The sequence below is a fragment of the Vulpes vulpes genome, chromosome 1 (assembly GCF_048418805.1).
Source record: "Vulpes vulpes isolate BD-2025 chromosome 1, VulVul3, whole genome shotgun sequence".
NCBI classification, from domain to species: Eukaryota; Metazoa; Chordata; class Mammalia; order Carnivora; family Canidae; genus Vulpes; species Vulpes vulpes.
In genome coordinates, this window is record NC_132780.1 from 14,492,623 (window position 1) to 14,511,340 (window position 18,718).

General features: G+C 57.4%; 1 protein-coding gene and 1 long non-coding RNA gene across 2 annotated transcripts; one reads left to right on the top strand and one right to left on the bottom strand.

Moving 5' to 3' along the window:
• On the top strand, positions 1–18,159 carry EHD2 (EH domain containing 2). The gene is made up of 6 exons (XM_026013824.2): positions 1–133; positions 2,310–2,775; positions 3,273–3,370; positions 7,528–7,940; positions 13,748–13,912; positions 16,398–18,159. The coding sequence occupies exons 2-6, from the start codon at positions 2,372–2,374 to the stop codon at positions 16,947–16,949; spliced, it is 1,632 nt and encodes a 543-aa protein (XP_025869609.1). The 5' UTR covers positions 1–133; positions 2,310–2,371; the 3' UTR covers positions 16,950–18,159.
• Positions 3,369–7,193, bottom strand: LOC140598599 (uncharacterized). Its single transcript, XR_012001053.1, has 3 exons — positions 7,056–7,193; positions 4,815–4,935; positions 3,369–3,602 (listed from the first exon to the last, which is right to left on the bottom strand). It is a non-coding gene; the product is annotated as an uncharacterized lncRNA (long non-coding RNA).
• Positions 18,160–18,718: the final 559 nt, after the last annotated feature.

Genomic DNA, 18,718 nt, shown 5'->3' on the forward strand with positions numbered 1-18,718 from the left:
CTCCCGGCTCCGGGCCCCACCCGGCTCAGACGGCTCCGGACGGGACCTCGCGCACAGGCCGCTCCGCGGCCCGGATCCCCGCGGGACCCCCGTGCAGCCCGCCGCCCGGTGCAGCCCCCCGCGCGCCCCCTCGGTGAGTGGCCCCGGCCGCAGCTGTCGCCTCCCAACACCCCCCGCACCTCGCTCGCGGAGCCTCGGAGCCTGGTTATTCCCCTGCCGCGCAGACCTTCAGCCCCCACCCCACCCGCAGTGTGTAACGGTGTCGCCAGTACCGCCGCCCCAGCTCCCTCCAGCTCCTTCCAGTCCCTAACAGTGCCCCTGCCCCCCTGGATCCTTCCCACCGTGCTCAGTGGCCCCCCACTCCCAGGGGCCTCCCCATCCTCCCAGCCAGGAGAGATCCCCTCCTGGAGTCTCCGTCACCCACCTCTGTCCTATTTGGCCCCTCCTCCCACTAAAGAATTTCTCTCCTGCATCGCCAACCCGCTGGCCAGTCCAGCTACCCCTAAAATGTCCCTCAGACTCCTCCCGGCCCAGGACCCCCCGCCCAGGGTGCCCTCTCTCTGCCAACATCCCAATTCCCAGCTCCTGTCTCTCCTTCACCTCTCCAGCACTCTTTCCCCTCTACCCTTGTTCTTTTTTATTTTTTAATTTTCCTTTAAGTAGCGTTGTGATTTTATGGATCTTAGCAGTTTTGATTTGCAGTTAATTTTAATGCTCAAATCTGTCCCATCTTTGGCAATGGGAGCTCCTGCAGGCTGGTCTCTGTGTCCCTGTGACACGCCCCGTCCATCTTTGAGCACCTTCCCACTACCTGATCCAGGCTCACTTGTTCTTCCCCTGCTCCAGTCCTGGAATCAACCATTTCTCCAAGAAGCCCTAGTTTTTGCTGGTTTATTTGCTTTTTAATGGAGAATGGTATTTGGAGACTCCAGTCTGGCCAAAAGCTGGCTCTGTGAAAAGATCAGTAAAATTATAAGCATCTGCTTAGAGTGATCAAGGAGGAAAAAGAAAAGACACAAATGACTGCTATCAAGAAGGAAAGAGGGGACATCACTACAGATCCTACAGAGAATGAAAAGATAGTAAGGGAATATAGAGAACACAGTCTAGGTGCTGGGGGTGCCCGTTGTTGCTGGGTTGGTAATTCTCTCTTCCTAAATCAGACCTCTGGGGGCACCTGGGTGGCTCAGTGGTTGAGCGTCTGCCTTTGGTTCAGGGTGTGGTCCCAGGGTCCTAGGATCGAGTCCCACATCGGGCTCCCCACAGGGAGCCTGCTTCTCCCTCTGCCTATGTCTCCACCTCTCTCTCTGTGTCTCTCATGAATAAATAAATAAATAAAATCTTTAAAAAAATAAATCAGACGTGTAATAGGAGCACAGGTTCCAAGGTCAAGTTGCCTGGAATCCCAGACTGAGCGCTTTCTAACTGAGTGATCTTGGATAAGTTATTGCTATCTTCCTGAACCCCCTTGTGAGTCAGAAATGTGGGGATAAATTGTCCTACCTTACAATGTTGTTATGAAGATTAGATGAGTTAGAGCAGTGTCTGGCATGCAGTGATCATAAATGTTATTACTCTTGTGATGGCTTGAGGCCCCTCATGACCTGGGTGCACCCAGGCAACTCCTCAGCCTTATTTCTCAGCCCTCCTGTGTCCAGCTATCCCTCCATGCATTTCACAGCTCTGGGCCTCGGCACACACCATCCTCCCTGCCCACCTTGCACGGTATCCCTATTGTGCATGGAGGGGAGCCGTTCAGCTCAGAGTTTGCTAACCCTGTGGTCAGCTCACTATGTCCCCATCTTGTGCCCACAAGTCCACTGCCCGGCATTTCCCAGGCATCACCCATGCTTGGTGCCAGGTCCCCTCATCAATGGGGGCCTTGAGTGGGTAGGGAGCCAGTCTCAGGCCTATTTCTGGATCCATAGTGCCTGACACATGAGGTGATTTTAGTGAAAATGTGTGAAATGATAGCAGAGGGGGAGGGAGGAAGGAAAGAATCAACCAGTGAAGGAATACATTTCTTCGAGGCAGCTGCTATATCCTTCCCCTTGTCCATCCCTTGGTCTCCCACCATCAGTCCTGCTTCTTCAATCATCCCACCGTTAACCTCTTTCTCTTCCTCCCTCTGGAATAATCACCTTCCTCCTCCATGAACCGTCACCTCCTGCCCTCCAGGGCTCTCTGCTGCTCCCCCTCTACCAATCCCCCCAGCCTCCTCCACCCGTTGCACTTTCCGGCTCCCTTCCTTGTCCTTCTCCTCCTCTGCCAGGCAGCCCCCCCATCAACACCCTGCCGTCCTCTTGCAGGCAGCTCTCCCCTGCACGTCTCCGTCGTGAGCCCAGAGCCCAGTGGACAGTGTGCAGCCACCATGTTCAGCTGGCTGAAGCGGGGCGGGGCGCGGGGCCAGCAGCCTGAGGCCATCCGCACGGTCACCTCGTCCCTCAAGGAGCTGTACCGCACCAAACTGCTGCCTCTCGAGGAGCACTACCGATTCGGCGCCTTCCACTCGCCGGCCCTGGAGGATGCCGACTTCGACGGCAAGCCCATGGTCCTGGTGGCGGGCCAGTACAGCACAGGCAAGACCAGCTTCATACAGTACCTGCTGGAGCAGGAAGTGCCAGGCTCCCGCGTGGGGCCCGAGCCCACCACCGACTGCTTCGTGGCCGTCATGCATGGGGACACCGAGGGCACCGTGCCAGGCAACGCCCTGGTCGTTGACCCGGACAAGCCTTTCCGAAAGCTCAACCCTTTTGGGAACACCTTCCTCAACAGGTGCGCAGCCTGAGAGGCAGGGGTGCATCTTCCTGTCCCCTGCCTGCCTGCATCCCTCCCTGCCTGTGTTTCTTCCTTTTCAGCTCCAATTCCCTTCTCTTCCTGATCCTTCTACTTCCTGCCTCTGCTCTCTGGCCTCCTCTAGGGGAGCAGTGAAGCCAGTTTGCCTGGGTCCAGCTCCTTTCCACGTGGGGGGCCTGGGGCAAATGACCTAACCTCTCTGTGCCTCTTTTATCCTCATCTGGAAAATGGAGATAACCATAGTCCGCACTCATGTATAAAGTGCTTAGAATGGCACCTGGCACAAAGTAAGTGCTCAGTAAACATCAGCTCTGAGTTGTGTTTTTTTTTTTTAATAGTTATTATTCTCTGTTCTGATCTTTCAAGATCTCGTGCTTCTCTGTACCTGATCCACCTCTGTGGATCTGGTTTCCCTTCTAATGTGTGCTCCCCTCCTGGCCTCCCCGCGTTGACCCCTGCCTTCTCCTCCGGCTCAGGTTCATGTGTGCCCAGCTCCCCAATCAGGTCCTGGAGAGCATTAGCATCATCGACACGCCGGGCATCCTGTCGGGCGCCAAACAGAGAGTGAGCCGGGGTGAGTGGGGCCAGACTCCTGGGTCTGAGGGAGGAACGACTGGGTCTTTGCGAGGACCTGGGCCTGTGTCAGCTGGCCCCGAGCTGGCGGGGTAGCAGAAGGGAGATGGTGGAAGGCTGTGATTGCTCCATGTCTACGCAGGCTGCAGGCAAGGGGAGGCGTGTGCATGAACACGTGCCAGCAGGCTGCAGCTCCATGTCTGGGCCGGTCTGGACGATGTGGAGGGAGAGATCTAGAGAAACAGGGTGACACGGGAAGTCAGAGACAGATTCTGAGGGCGGGCAGCTTCATGGAGACGCTGGGGACCCAGAGAGGAGGCCAAGGCTGGGCAGGGAGGCCCTGGGCCTGGTCCTGACTCCACCTCTGGGTTGCAGATGGGGCTGAGCAGGAGTTGGGAGGGGGGAGTCTGGGTGCCGGCCAAGGCCCAGCCTGGAATTTATAAACAGCTGTGCAGGGGGAGCGGTGGGGGGGGTGAATTCCAGCGGGGGGCCTCTGGGGGAGCCGGCCCCCACCCCTGCGCAGCCGCTAAGCATCTGCAGCCCCTGCCACCCCACAGTTTCTGTCCCGCACCCAGTCTGGCCTCGGGAGTGGGGCGGGGGCGCAGAGACTGGGGCAAAGGAGGCTGCATTGTGGGGCAGAGGGGAGGGGAGGCGGGGCCGCCAGGCAGGGCCAGAGCGTGGAGGGTGACGGTGTCCCTGGCCACTGCCCAGCAGGCGCACATCCCCCTGGGAGACAGGCAGGGGGCAGCTGCAGAAACCATCGGAGGGCGAGCTGCCAGCCTGAGGGGGGAGGCAGGGGGGCAGCCTGGGAGTTCCTGGGGCTCCGCCTCCACCAGGAGAGCAGGAGGGGTGCGGGGTGGGGGCCAAGGTTGTGGGGAGGAGGAGAGAGTAGAGAACAAGGTCTCCTTCCCTGGCAGGGTGGGTAGAGGAAGCAGAGGAGAGTCCGTTGGTCTGTGTGTGTGTGTCTGGGAGTCTATGCCTCTAACTGTAGCTGGATGTGACTTTGTGTGGCTCCGAAGGACTGTGGGGACCTTGGGGGACTTTGTGGGGTTGTGTATGACTGTGTCTCTGTGCGACTGTGCTGTGAAATGTGCCCGAATGTGTGTGGAACTGTGGGCGATTTAGCATGTGTCCCGGACTTAATTGTGGGTATGACACTGCGATTGTGCATCTGTGTCAGGGCCATGCTTGTGACTTTGTGTGGCTGTAGAGGACTACATAGGACTCAGGGGATTTTGTTGGATTGTGTGTGGCTGTGTCTGATTCTATCTCTATATAGTTGTGTCTTTGTGTGTACAAGTGGGTGTGTGTGAGAGAGAGGGTGTGTCTGGGAGTCCGTATCTTGTAGCCTGTGGCTATGATTGTGTCCAGATGTGTGTGCACGTGTGTGTGCATTGCCGGGATGCGTGGCTGGCTGCCTCTGCGTGTAAAATCTGTGAACATACTTGTGTGTGACTGTAGCGTAGTGGAGCCTCTGGCGGGGTTCAGCTCTGGGCTCTGCTACTTGCCGTCTCCAAGGTAGACCCTGGACGAGGCGCTAGTCTCTCCTGGTCTTGGTCTCCTCATCTGTAAAATGGGAATAATAATAGTATCAGCCTCGTAGGTGGCACCAAGGGTTAAAATTAAATGTCAAAACCCGCAAAGCACTTCAGTGTGCGCACACAGTAGGCGCTCTGGATGTGCGGACCACTGTGTGCCTGGGGAGTGCCAGGGCCACGCACCCTGCACCCCGGGGGCACTCCCTGCCACGTCTCTCATTCCCACGCTGACTCAACCTCCCGCCCTTCCTCCCGCCCCGCGGAGTGAGACACACTTTCCAAATCCTGGCCTGTGTGTGTGTGTGTGTGTGTGTGTGTGTAGACACTGGGGAGGGAGGGAGCCCCAGGAGCCCAGCTGCCATCCCTCTGGTTACCTGGCCCCTCCTCCCCGCAGTGTCCCCCCCACCAGCCAGTCCCCAAGGGCCACTAGGAGCAGGTTCCGTCTTATCCGCCTGCGCCCAACACCCACTCTTCAGTGGAGCATAGAGACCCATGCAGGCTCCTGCTCCGGGCCACCTAACTGTGTATCTTGAGTAAACCCCTCAACCTGTGTGTGCCTCAGTTTCCTCTTCTGGAAAATGGGGGCTTGTGAAAGTGCCTGCCTCCTGAGGCTGTTTTGAAGATTCAACTAGCTGAATCAGGGAGAGCATGCAGTGAGGTCATCGGGTGAGTCAGCCGTGGCTCCCTGTCCTGCCAGCTAACTCCTCGTTCCCCAGGTCACCACCGTGTCCCCCCGACCCTGTTCTGAGAAGCCCTCCCCAAACCCCTCCCAGGCCAGGTCAGGTGCCCCTGCACTGGGCTCCGAAAGCTCTCCGGGTTCCCTGACCCCGGCCTGACCAGTCTGGGGGTCTGGGTTTGTGTCCTCTGTGGACTCTGGGCCAAATGAGAACAGGACTGGGAGTGCCCTAGGGGTGCTTCCCTGGGGGGCCCCCACATGCGTCATAACTGGTACTTGTTGAGTGTGCTTACTGTGTTCTCAGACTGTGTCTGTTTGTTTTAACGGTTTATTTTTTAAAGATTTTTGTTTGTTTGTTTGTTTGTTTGTTTGTTTATGGGAGGAGGCAGAGAGGGAGGAAGAAAATCTCAAGCAGACTCCACACTGAGCTGAGCCTGATGCAGGACTCGATCCCACAACCCTGAGATCATGACCTGGGTAACCAAGAGTTGGGCGCTTAACTGACTTAGCTGTGCCATCCAGGTGCCTCTGTTCTAGCAGTTTCATTGAGGCATCATTTACATGCCTAAAGCTCACCCATTTTTTTTTTTTACGATTTTATTTGCTTATTCATGAGAGACACACAGAGAGAGGCAGAGACACAGGCAGAGGGAGAAGCAGGTCCCTGAGGGGAGCCTGATGTGGGACTCGATCCCAGGACCCGGGATCACACCTTGAGCCAAAGGCAGACGGTCAACTACTGAGCCACCCGGGTGTCCCAAGCTCACCCATTTTAAACAGGCATGGTTTTTGTAAATAGGCTCTTTTTGTATATGATATATGAGCTCATTTATCTTTTTTTAATCTTTTTTTAATCTCCACAACAGTCCTACAAGTCACATTCTTACAGGAGAGGAAACATTCAGAGAGGTTTCCTACTTGTTTAAGGTCACATAGCTGTGGGGGGAGGCAGAGGCGGGATTCAAACCCAGAACTTCCTGACCCGCCAAGGCGGGGTGTTCCCATGGCTCTTCTCTGCTCTCCTGAGCACTACTCACTGGGTGCATGAGTGAAGGGCAACAGAGTGAAATGTGGGGGCACCTGGGTGGTTCAGTGGTTGAGCGTCTGCCTTTGGCTGGGGGCATGATCTCAGGGTCCTGGGATCAAGTACCTTATCAGGCTCCCCACAGGGAGCCTGTATTTCCCTCTGCCTATGTCTCTGTCTCTCTTTCTGTGTCTTTCATGAATAAATAAAATCTTAAAAAACAAACAAACCAATGAACAGTGTAAACTAATGAATGAACAAGGAAGGAAGGAAGGAAGGAAGGAAGGAAGGAAGGAAGGAAGGAAGATGGGAGCCATTTGTTGAGACAGGTGCTCCACAAAGGCCAGGACTGGTCTCCGTGTTGTCTGTGGTAATGTGTGGTACCCGGGATAGGGCCTGGCCCACAGAAGACTCTGTAAATATTGTCAAATAAATTCAAAATATTTACCATCTGCTCTGGCGACTGTAGAGCCAGAGCCAACGTGAACTCTTTAGTTGCTGGATGGCCAGGAGATCCAAAGTCCTAGGGAGGGACTGGGGTGATGGAGGCACTTGGGAGGCTGGGGGGTTCATAGAAGCGCAGAGTCTGTTAAGAAATACTTCAGTGTTTTAACAACCTGTGCATCTGGACCAGTGCACACCACTAGTATCTGCTTAAAGAATGAATGAAACGGGGGCAAATGATAGCCCTGAGGGCCAGGGGCCAGAATGATGGGGTAATTCTGGTGCCTGAGGGGCCACAGCCGGGGGGACACTCTTGGGGCCTTGGCTATGGTGCCCCGAGAAGGGTTTTGAAAGTTAATAACCTGAACACCCGTACAGTCCGATGTCAATCCAAAGGAATGGGTGCTTCTGAAAGGCTGGAGGGAGGGGGGGACTGACCTCTGCCCTTCGTACCCACTTCCACTGCGTACCCCCAGGCTACGACTTCCCAGCGGTGCTGCGCTGGTTCGCGGAGCGCGTGGACCTCATCATCCTGCTCTTTGACGCGCACAAGCTGGAGATCTCCGATGAGTTCTCGGAGGCCATCGGCGCCTTGCGGGGCCACGAGGACAAGATCCGCGTGGTGCTCAACAAGGCGGACATGGTGGAGACCCAGCAGCTGATGCGTGTCTACGGGGCGCTCATGTGGGCACTGGGCAAGGTGGTGGGCACGCCCGAGGTGCTGCGCGTCTACATTGGCTCCTTCTGGTCCCAACCCCTCCTGGTGCCGGACAACCGGCGCCTCTTTGAGCTGGAGGAACAGGACCTCTTCCGCGACATCCAGGGCCTGCCACGCCACGCGGCCCTGCGCAAGCTCAACGACCTGGTGAAGAGGGCACGGCTGGTGCGGGTAAGCACTGGGGATGGGGGAGCAGCACTGGGATGGGGGAGAAGCTCTGGGGATGGGGAGCAGCTCTGGGGATGGGTAAGCAGCACTGGGGATGAGGGAGCAGCTCTGGGGGTGGAGGAGCAGTTCTGTGGATGGGGGAACAGCTCTGGGGATGGAGAGCAGCACTGGAACGCACCCAGCAGAGCAGCCCTTGCCCTGCATCCCATCTCATCCCATCCCATCTAGTTCTCTGGGGGTCACTTAGGGGCCCTCGGGTGACGTTGTGCCCTCTGCTCTAAGAGAGTCGTCCAGGCGGGGTCATGCTGGTGCAGGGTGAGTGAGGGACCAGAATGGCCTAGAGTCACCCCTAGGCTACGCATCTATCATTCTATTTCCACATCGCTCTGTCTCTCCTGTGTCCTGTCATCCTTTCACCCACGCCCCGCCACCAGCCACACGGATCATGGCACCCTCCATGCACCAGCCACCAGGGACTCCCACGTACTCAGCAGAACTCAAGCCCTCACTGTGGTCCACGGCCCTTCCATTCCCCCGTCACTCTGCGCTACTATTCCCCTCTGTCCTCTTCTGCTCCCTTTCCCACCATGCATTGCACTTCACGCGGGCCTCCTCACCTCTACCTCAGGGCCTTTGCACGTACTATTCCCTCTTCCTGGAAACCGCCCTTCCTCTCCCCGCTCCCACTCGGCTCGCCCCTCACCTCCTTCAGGTCTTTGCTCAACATGCCCAGGAAGGCTTCCCTGTCTGCCCTCCCTTTGTAGGACTCGAACTCCCTGCTCCCATCAGGTGAGCCTGCCTTTATCCTTGTGGTTTCCTTCATAGCATTCCCGCTGCTGTCTCCCCAGCACCCAAAACAGAGTTGGGGCTCAGTGAACCTTTATTGAACAAATGGCATTGAACAAACCCTCTCGTGCAACCAAATCTGCTCTCTGCCTGGTCCTGTGTTGGGCGGCACCGAGGACACAGCAGTGACCAAAGGCAGTTGGGAGGAAACAGACCCACCCAGACAGTGATGACCCAGCATAGTCAGGGCAGGCACTGGGGAGCCCAGGGGGACTGAGGATGGAGGGCTTCTTGGAGGAGAGGGCATCTGAGCTGCAAACTGGAGGAGGAGGAAGAGGAGAGGAAGGAATTCTTAGACACTGGGACCAGCAAGCGCGTGGACCAGAGATGAGAACGTGGCCTGTTCAAGGAAGAGGGGGAAATGTCGGTGTTGAACCCGGTGTAGACAATGCAAGTAACTGAACCTGAGGCTGGCGAGGTGGGTGGGCGTCAGACCCCCCCCCTCCCAGGGCTGTGGCCTGGAACCTGAGCTTTGTCCCAAGGGCACTGGGGAGCCATGGAAGAGTTGGGAGCAGAGGAGGGACAGCGTCATACTTGGGCTGCCTTCTGGTGGGTGGATTGGAGGGTGGTTAGACTGGGGCCAGAGCACAGGGAGGAGGCTGGGGACCAAGGCACAAGGAGGAGCCTGGATCCACAGCACAGGGCCTTGGGGAGGGGAAGGAGAGCACTGGTTTGAGAGCCATTTTGGAGGCCAAATGGAACATTCATGGGGGCGGCTGCCAGGGTGGAGGTGGGGCAGGAAGCTGGGCAGGCAGGGAGGCCGAGGAGGTTATGGGGGGTGGAGGAGCTGAGGTGTCGGTGTAAGGAGCAGTGGAGAGGGGGTGAGTCAGGGCCCCCCCACCCCAGGAATCCTCAGGAGGGAGCGGCCCAGCGGTCTGCTCAGCCTGGGAATCCACCTTTCCCTCCTCCCCACGGGGCTCTGGGCTGTCTCTGTGCCTCCTTGTGTTTCTCCTCCCTTCTACCTCTTTCCAGCGGCCACCTCTCCCTCTTACTCCTCCCTTTCGTGCTCCTCCTCTCTCCTCCCTCCTTCTCCTCTCTCCCTCTCTGGTTTCCTCCTGGACTTTCTCAGTCCTCCCCCGAAAGGACCCCCGGCTCGCCCTCGCTCCCCCGGGACCCTGCACGGACCCCTCGCCCCAGGCGCCCCCCTTGGACCCCCAGCCCCAGGCTCCCCCCTCCGACCCCCCGGCCCCAGGCCCCGCACGGACCCCCGGCCCCAGACGCCCCTCGGACCCCCGACCCCAGGATCCCCCACAGACCCCCGACACCCCCCCACTGACCCCCGGCCCCGGGGAACCTCGGGGACGCAGACGGCGGCGGCGGGAGCGGAGGCCCAGGGCCGTGGGACAAGTGGGCGGGGTCGGCCCGGACACCTGGTGCCCCCGCCTGGGCAGGAGGCGGCTCCGGAAACGCGGACAAACCCCGGAGTCCGGGACCCGCGCCCCGGCCCAGCCCGCCCTCCCACCTTATCTCTTCCTGGCACCTTCCCCCGCTTCCTCTCTGGAAAAGCCATCAGCGCCCTCCCGCCTTCCCTCTTCTGGGTCCCCCAGGAGCCGCGCTGGGCCCCGCCCCCTCGCCCCATTGGCCCGCGCTCGCAGGCCCCGCCCACCACCCTGACCCCACCCCTGTCCCTTTGGCCCCTGGGACCCGTGGACCATTCCTTCCCCCTCCTCCCGCGGATCCATCCCCAGAGCCCCTCACACCGGGCCCACCGCGACGGAACCCCGCTGGCCCCCCCTGCTCCGGGGCACCCACTCACTCCGCACATGGGACTCGCCACAGTTGGTCTGGCCATCAAACGGTCCACACCACTTACCTCCCCGTAGGCTCTCCCCCAAAGTACAGGGCCTTTCTGGACTCTGGGTCACTACTCCTCCGTCTCAGTTTCCCCGTCTGTACGATATAGGGTGTGGATGAGTCACCTGGCTCTGCTCTGCCCTCTGGTTGATGTAATAGCTGCTGGAGGGGGTGATTTCACGGTGTTGTGATACTTGGGGCCAAGATCCCGGGAGGATCTGATGCCAATGAGGCCAGGCTGCCCTGAACCCTCTTACCGAGCTTCTCTGAGGCGGCTCAGTGCCGTTCACTCAACAAACAGTTACGGAGCCCCGACAACGTGCATCCGCATTGCTTGGGGTCCTGGGGATACAGCAGAGAACAAACCAGATGATGTTTTTTATTTTTTCTTTCTTGTAGAATCACTTTTTACTGGGGAAGTGGATATTAAACAAATGGATCTAGAATATCATACAGTATTGTATGTGATAAGGATCAGGAAGGAAAATGAAGCAGAGGAAAGGAGATTGGCAAGGGGACTGTTTTAGGGAAGTCAGGAAGAGTCTCCCTGAGGAGGTGATATTGAGCAGAGACCTGAAGAAGGGAAAGAGTGGAGGCCGGGGGGAGGCCCTCTCAGGCAGAGGGAACAGTAAGTGCAAAGGGCCTGAGGCAGGAACAGGCTTGAACAAGGAGCCCAGAGCGGTAGGGGTGGGAAGACATGAGGATTCAGAACCACTCAGGGGCCGCCAAAATTTTTAGCATTCTAAGCCTATGATTCATTAACAGAGCTTTTAAACGAGTGTTTTCCATCAAACATTTAAGACCATTTCATGGTGAAGCATTTAAGCTCGGCCGAACATGCTCCCTCCCAGCCCTGATCTCCCCACCAGCTTGCAGGACCCCTTCCCTCGAGGCAGCCCATAAGGAGGAGTTTCTTGTGTCTTTTTCCAGAATATTCTATTTTTATTTAGGCACATGCAGTTAATTACTGAACTTCCCGTCCAAAAATGCTAATGTTCATTATTCCGCCCTCCTTGTTTGTTATTTGATAACTTGAGAGATCGAGGCTCCAAGGTTCCCAGGTTGATTGCTTTCCTCCACAAGTATTTCTTGAGTGCATTCTGTGTATGTTGTGTCGGCGCTGAGGACAGAAGGAACAGATAAGGTCCCAGCCCCCCTGGAGCTCACATTCTGATGGAAGGAGACAGAATAAGTAAACCACCAGATAAACAAAATAAGAGTTACAATAAACAGTGTGGGGGGTGGGAAAGTGACGGTAGAAAGTAATTGGATGGTGGTGGTCGGGGCACTTGCTTCTCATAGGATGGCCTCTGTGAGGAGATAGGATCAAAAGGAAGCTGAAGGAGCCACTTTGGGGAGATCAGGGCAGAGTTGCAGGCAGAGAGCGGCATGTGAAAAGGCCCTGTGGTCAGAAAAAGATTGGCATGCTGGTACAAGGAAGGCAGGTGAGGAAGCTGGCACAGTTGAGGGGGCAATGAGGGGAGAGGATGTTGGATGAAACACTGGGAGCCAAACTATAGACAGCAGTGGTTCTCAAAACCTTCCATCACAGGAGCTCATGACACTCTTAAAAATGACTGAATGCCCCAAAGAGTTTTGAATGACCACACTAGAAGCTAAAACTGAGAAAATGTTTAATATATTTATCTGGTATTATTGCTTATCCAACAATACTCACATAATTAGTAAGTAGTAACTTATTTATTCTAAATGTTATTGATGAGTTATGATAGCTTACATTAATATTGATAGTAGATATTATAAGATCATTTTTTAAAATAACAATAAGCCTATAGTATGGTAACCCAAGTCCCATACATTTTATGAAAATTATCTCCAAACCAAAAAAAAAAAAAAAATATATATATATATATATATATATTAATTACAGAGGACGATGGCCCTATTTTACATTTTTGCAAGTCTCTTTAATGTCTGGCTTCCAAGGAGACCTCTGGATTGGCACATCTGTTATTGCATTTGATCAGTGAAGGTGTCCTACTGGCTTGTTGCCTTTAAAAACTCCACTGTTGGGGATCCCTGGGTGGCTCAGTGGTTTAGCGCTTGCCTTTGGTCCAGGGTGTGATCCTGGAGACCCTGGATTGAGTCCCACATCAGGCTCCCTGCATGGAGCCTGCTTCTCCCTCTGCCCGTGTCTCTGCCTCTCTCTCTCTCTCTCTGTCTGTGCCTCTCATGAATAAATAAATAAAATATTAAAAAAATAAAATAAAAATAAAAACTCCACTGTCCCCAGGGGAGATGAAAGCACAAAAGACAAATAGCATCTTAGTATTGTTATTAAAATAGTTTTGATTGTATGAATCTCTGAAAGGGGCTGGGGATGGGGGTAAATCCCGGGGGTTCCCCCAACCACACTTTGAAAACTGCTGCTGTAGGGACTTGTCGGCTGTGGTAGGAATTTTGTACTTGGATAAGAGCAAACCGAGGTTTCGGAGCAGTGTCTCATGATCTGGTGTTTGTTCCTAAAAAACAAAAAGGCCTCTCCAGCTGCTGCTGCCTGGGGAAGGCATTGTAAGGGCAAGAGAAGCCAGAAGACCAGCGGGGTGCCTGCGCTGTCTCCCCAGGCGAGGGATGCTGACAGTTGGCCCTGGGGGGGTGGTGGCACCCAAGATGGAGAGAGAAGTGAAAACAGAGGGGACACATGTAGAGGCAAAAGGCAAAGGACTCACTGATGGATGGATGTGGCTGGTGAGGAGTAAGGAGAATCAAATCAAGAAAGGTTTCTGGAAGTCTGGCTTCAACTGGGAATGGAGTAGTGGGGGTGCCACACCCTGTACCCTGGTTCCCCCTGCCCTTGCCCCGCCACCGGCAATGGGCACAGCTGGGAGTGACACAGCTCTGGGGGTTGGGCCCAAATTCCACTGGGCGTCAAAAAACGGAGCTGTCTAGGAATGTGGACGAGGCAACCAGCATCCCCAGCTCCAGGAGAGAGGCCTGGGCTGGTATATAGATTTGGGGGTGGGGGACACTGCCTAGGAGAGGAGGAGCCCTCCTGCCCCTGACAGCTGCAGCTGCAGCAGCAGCAGCTCACCTGTAAGGGTCAGAATGCACATCCTCAGGCCCCACTCTGGGCCCCGTGAATCAGAAGCGCTGGGTGTGGGGCCCGGGGAGCAGTGGTGCAGGCTCAGGTAAGCACGCTCCTCCCGCAGGTTCACGCCTACATCATCAGCTACCTGAAGAAGGAGATGCCGTCCGTGTTTGGGAAGGAGAACAAGAAGAAGCAGCTGATCCTCAAGTTGCCCGTCATCTTCGCCAAGATTCAGCTGGAGCATCACATATCGCCCGGTGACTTTCCCGACTGCCAGAAGATGCAGGTGGGAGGTCGCCCGGGAGGGAGGTGGGAGGCGGAAGGGCTCAGCTCCTGTAGGCTTCGGGGCGGGGGCCTTGAAAACAGAAGGTTCTGGAAAGTACCTCTTGCAAATGGTTCCATAAGAAGGCATTAGGACTAGGGAATGAAGAGAAACCCCCAGGGAACCGTGGCTCAATAAGGATGGAAGTTTGTTTCTCTCCAAAAGTCCTAGAAGGTGGTCCGGGGCTGCTATGGTGCTTTGCAGAGCCCCTTCAGCCTTGGTTCTCCTCCATGGCTGGCCTCCACTTCCAAAGGTCCCCACGTGGTACAGAATGGCTGCGAGACCCCAGCCATCTTGTCTGCATTCCAGCCAGCAAGAAGGGGTGAGGAAGAAGGGAGGGAAAGCTACCGGCACAGTCTGTCTCTGGAAGGACACTTTCTAGAACCGTGCTGTCCAATAGTCCTTTCTACCACGATGGAAATGTTCTGGGCTGTGCTGTCCTGTACAGTAGCCACTAGCCCCACAGACACTGACATCGTAGGTTTTTATTTCATTTTAACTGATTTAAATGTCAATAACCGCATGCAGCTCCCGTATTGGAAAGGCCAATTCTAGCGTCGTGCGTGCAACGTATGCTGACGTCCAGAACACGGCCACAGCTGGCCGTAAGCTGGAAAATGTAGCCTCCCCTCTAGGCAGCTGGGTGCCCATGTAGTGCCCAGGGGTTCCAGGGCTGAGAGAGAAGTGACAGATGGGTATCAGGGGGCTCCCTTGCACGTCCAGGTCTAGGGTTAACCAGTGTTGGGGGGAAGCACTGGGTCTGGGTGCGGTGGCAACGGGGTGAATGAAGATCTAGTGGGCAGGGCAGGGGTGACGGGAGAAACAAGGGGACAGAGGTCCCAGTGCAGGCATGGAGGTGGGGAGCGGGACCCCCAAGCCCCGGCTGAGCCTCTGTTTCAAAGTTGCATCAGGCTGGTCCTCAGAGCCCGTGACCTTTGGGTCTGAGATGGTCTCTAACCCACAACCCGGAGGACCTACTGTAGAGTGGGTTTCGCTTGGGCCACTTGCGAGCTCCGCGAGTCTGGGCGAGTCACCTTGCCCGAGCCTCTGTTTTCGGCTGGGCAGTGGGTGCCCAGGCCCCGTCGAGCAGCGTGTGGCACAGACTTGGCACTGAACCAAGGCTCTCACCCTCAGCGATGCTGACATTCGGGGGCAGAGCGAGCTTGCTCAGGGGTGTCCTGTGCATTGCGGGACGTTTGCGTCCGCCTGGCCTCGAGGTGCCAGGAGCACCCCCCAGCTCTGACGGTCAGGAACGTCTCTAGATCTTGCCAGGTGTCCACCAGGGTAGAGTGACACCTCCCCTGGTTGAGAACCTGGCCGGGCTGAACTGCAGCTGCTAGCATTACGCTGACAATTCTGGAACACTTCATCTAGATGAATTCATGTAGCCCTTCCCACCCCCCCCCCCAACCCCCTAGTGAGGGGAACACCAATGCTATGGATCCGTTTTACACGTGTGGAAACTGAGGCCCAGAGAGGTGAAGTCGCTCGCCTGAGGACACACAGCTCCAAAGTGGCAGAACGGGGTTGGGACCTGGGCAGGCTGGCACTGGAGTCCAGACCCCACCCCCACCCCTTTATGTCAGTTCAGGGGCCTCTCCACCTTGGCTCTGGAAATCAATGTGTGGTGCCATGAAACACAGCGGTCTTGCTGGGACTCTCCTGGTGTGGGTGACTTGGAGCGGCCGCTGGAGCAGCAGCATGACCGTAAATCCAGCCCCACAGCTGCTCTTGCACAGAGATGACTTCTGGGGCGGGCATGTGTGTGTTTGTGTGTGTGTGTGTGTGTGCGTGCGCGCGCGCGCGCGTCCCAGGGTCGCCTAATGATCTGGCCATCCCCAACCTAACCTCCAAACTTGGCAGCGAGCCTCTTGGCCATTTCTGTGAAGTGGGGTGACAGTTAACGGAGCAGTATTAAGAATGGAATTTCCTTGATTTGCACAATGGTGGGGGTGCAGCTGGGGTGCCAAGAGGCTGGGCAGAGCTGCAGCCGATGTCAGAACACTGAAACCCGTCTCCACCAGCTGGCAAACGGCTGCTGCTGTAAGTCATCAGAGGGCCCCCCGAGGTCCCTATCGTCCAGGGATTCTGGGGGGCACGCATGGCACAGGGGGAGAGCCTCTGGGACCCTGCTGCCCAAGTCTCTTCTGAGCGGTGGGTGCCCAGGTAGAATGGGCTGTGCAGATATATTTTTTAAAGATTTTATTTATTTATTCATGAGAGACAGAGAGAGGCAAAGACGTAGGCAGAGGGAGAAGCGGGCAGACGCTCAACCATTGAGCCCCCCACGTGCCCCTGTGCAGATATCCTGATACTTTTGCACCTCTCTGGGAAGACCTGCCACCAAGTGGGCCGCCCAAGTGTCTTGCAGCCCCCACGGGTCTGGGGCACCTTGAGGATGGTGCCCCCTGACTTCCCAGTGCACCCCTCTCTTCCTCCCCTCCAACAGGAGCTGCTGATGGCTCACGACTTCACCAAATTCCACTCGCTGAAGCCAAAGCTGCTGGAGGCGCTGGACGAGATGCTGACGCACGACATTGCCAAGCTCATGCCCCTGCTGCGCCAGGAGGAGCTGGAGAGCACGGAGGTGGGCGTGCAGGGTGGCGCTTTCGAGGGCACCCACATGGGCCCCTTCGTGGAGCGGGGGCCTGACGAGGCCCTGGAGGACGGCGAGGAGGGCTCGGACGACGAGGCCGAGTGGGTGGTGACCAAGGACAAGTCCAAATACGACGAGATCTTCTACAACCTGGCGCCGGCTGACGGCAAGCTGAGCGGCACCAAAGCCAAGACCTGGATGGTGGGCACCAAGCTTCCCAACTCGGTGCTGGGGCGCATCTGGAAGCTGAGTGACGTCGACCGGGATGGCATGCTGGATGACGAGGAGTTCGCCCTGGCCAGCCACCTCATCGAGGCGAAGCTCGAGGGCCACGGGCTGCCCACCAACCTGCCCCGCCGCCTGGTGCCGCCCTCCAAGCGGCGCCACAAGGGCTCTGCGGAGTGAGCCGGCCGCTGCCTGCCGGCCCTCCCTCCCACTTGCCCTGCTGTGGCTCCCCCAGCTCCAGCTGGCTGCACGCACACCCTCACCCCAGCCTGCACGCACCCTGCCTGCCCGCCTTCTCAGCTGTAAGGATGGAGGCCTCTCCACCTGCCTCCGCCAGTGGGGACCAGGGGAGGGGCAAGGCTTCTCTGCTGGCCTTTGCACCTCTACCCTCACGTACACTTAGGCACACGATGTTGACATTAATACACACACACACACACACACACACACAGAGGCATCAATCCAATCGTGTATTTATTGAGCACCTACTATGTTTGGATGTGCAGGGCTTGTTCTGGGCACTGGGGATCACAGCCGAGAGCAAAACAGACCCGTGTATCTACCCTCAGGGGGCTGACATTCTCAGGAGAGAGCACCTACACTCACAGTCACACACCTGGCCCTAACCAGTCTGATCCCCCCAGTTCTGGGCAGGACCCCGGGCCTCTCCCCGGTGTTCAGTGGCCACTTGGCTGAAATAACGAACACACTTCTTCCCGTCCAGGCAGGGACCACCTGCCCCTCCACGCCATCATGTCCTCAGGCCTTGGGACCACTGGGGGCTCCCAGGGGAGCTGCAACCTCCTACTTGCTCACATGGACCCCGTGCAGCCCCTCCCCCTAGTTCTGGTCCCATCTCTTTTCTATAATAAGGAATGCAGCAGACAGAAAAGCCCCCTCCCTCCTTGCCTCTCCCAGACTGGGCTCACTTTGCGGTATTTCTGTCCTCCGCCCACCTGCCCGCCCCCTTCCCCCCCAAGCTACCCACAGCTGGTGGCCTGAATTCTAGACTGATGGGGCACAGGCTCTCTGCCATCAGCACTTAAGGACAGCCCCTACAAAGGCCTCAGGGCTTTATTTTAGGCCCCTTTTCAGGGATGCGCAGGTGGGGGTGGGGAGGGGGGATCTTGGTGCTACAGCCCTGCCTTCTCCTCCTGCACTCCCACCTTTCTGTGGCTTCACCACATCCTAGTGTTTGACCCCATGGAAGACCCCACGGAAAAGATGGGGAAGGGTGACCTAGGCGGGACGACGCCTCCTCCAGGGTGCCTGCCCAGATGCCCACACTCGCCATCACCCCCCCCCCCACCTCCCCATGCCCGGGAGGGGCCTGTGAACCGAACAGCGAACATAGTTCCCACAGAGCAAATAAAGCCAAGGCTTCTTTCCACGTGGAAGTCACGGTGTCTTGGGATGGGATGGGTTGGGGGAGGGGGGGAATCGCTCTCGACTCCTGCGAAGATGAGCCCTGGGCCAGACTTGAGGTGGTAGGGTGATGGGGCGGAGGCGGGGGTCCCCTCGAAGGTCCCAGGGGCGGGGTGGTGGTGGGGGGTTGTGGAGGGCCATGACTCAATGCAGCGGGGCCTGATGACTCAGGTCCGGGCTGGGGGCCAGACCGACATATTTTCCGAAGAAAAGTGACTCTGGGGCCCTCCCTCCGGGACATCCCTCCCGCCTCCCGCCGCGGGGGCCTGGGAACCCAGCCCTGGGGCGTGGGGCTGTGCGCGCGCGAGCTCGGGCACATCGTGCCCCGCTGCCCCCGCCCTGCCCGCCGGCGTGCACCCCCTGGGACGCCGCTCCCGACACGTACCCCCGGGGGACAAGCGGGCCCCAGGAACGGAAGCGCCGCGGCCCGCGAAGACCACCAGGTGTGCACGCGCGTGCTTGCGCGCTCACCCCTGGGGGGTAGGGGAGCAGGGGCAGGGGGGCGGGGACGGGACCCCGCGGGC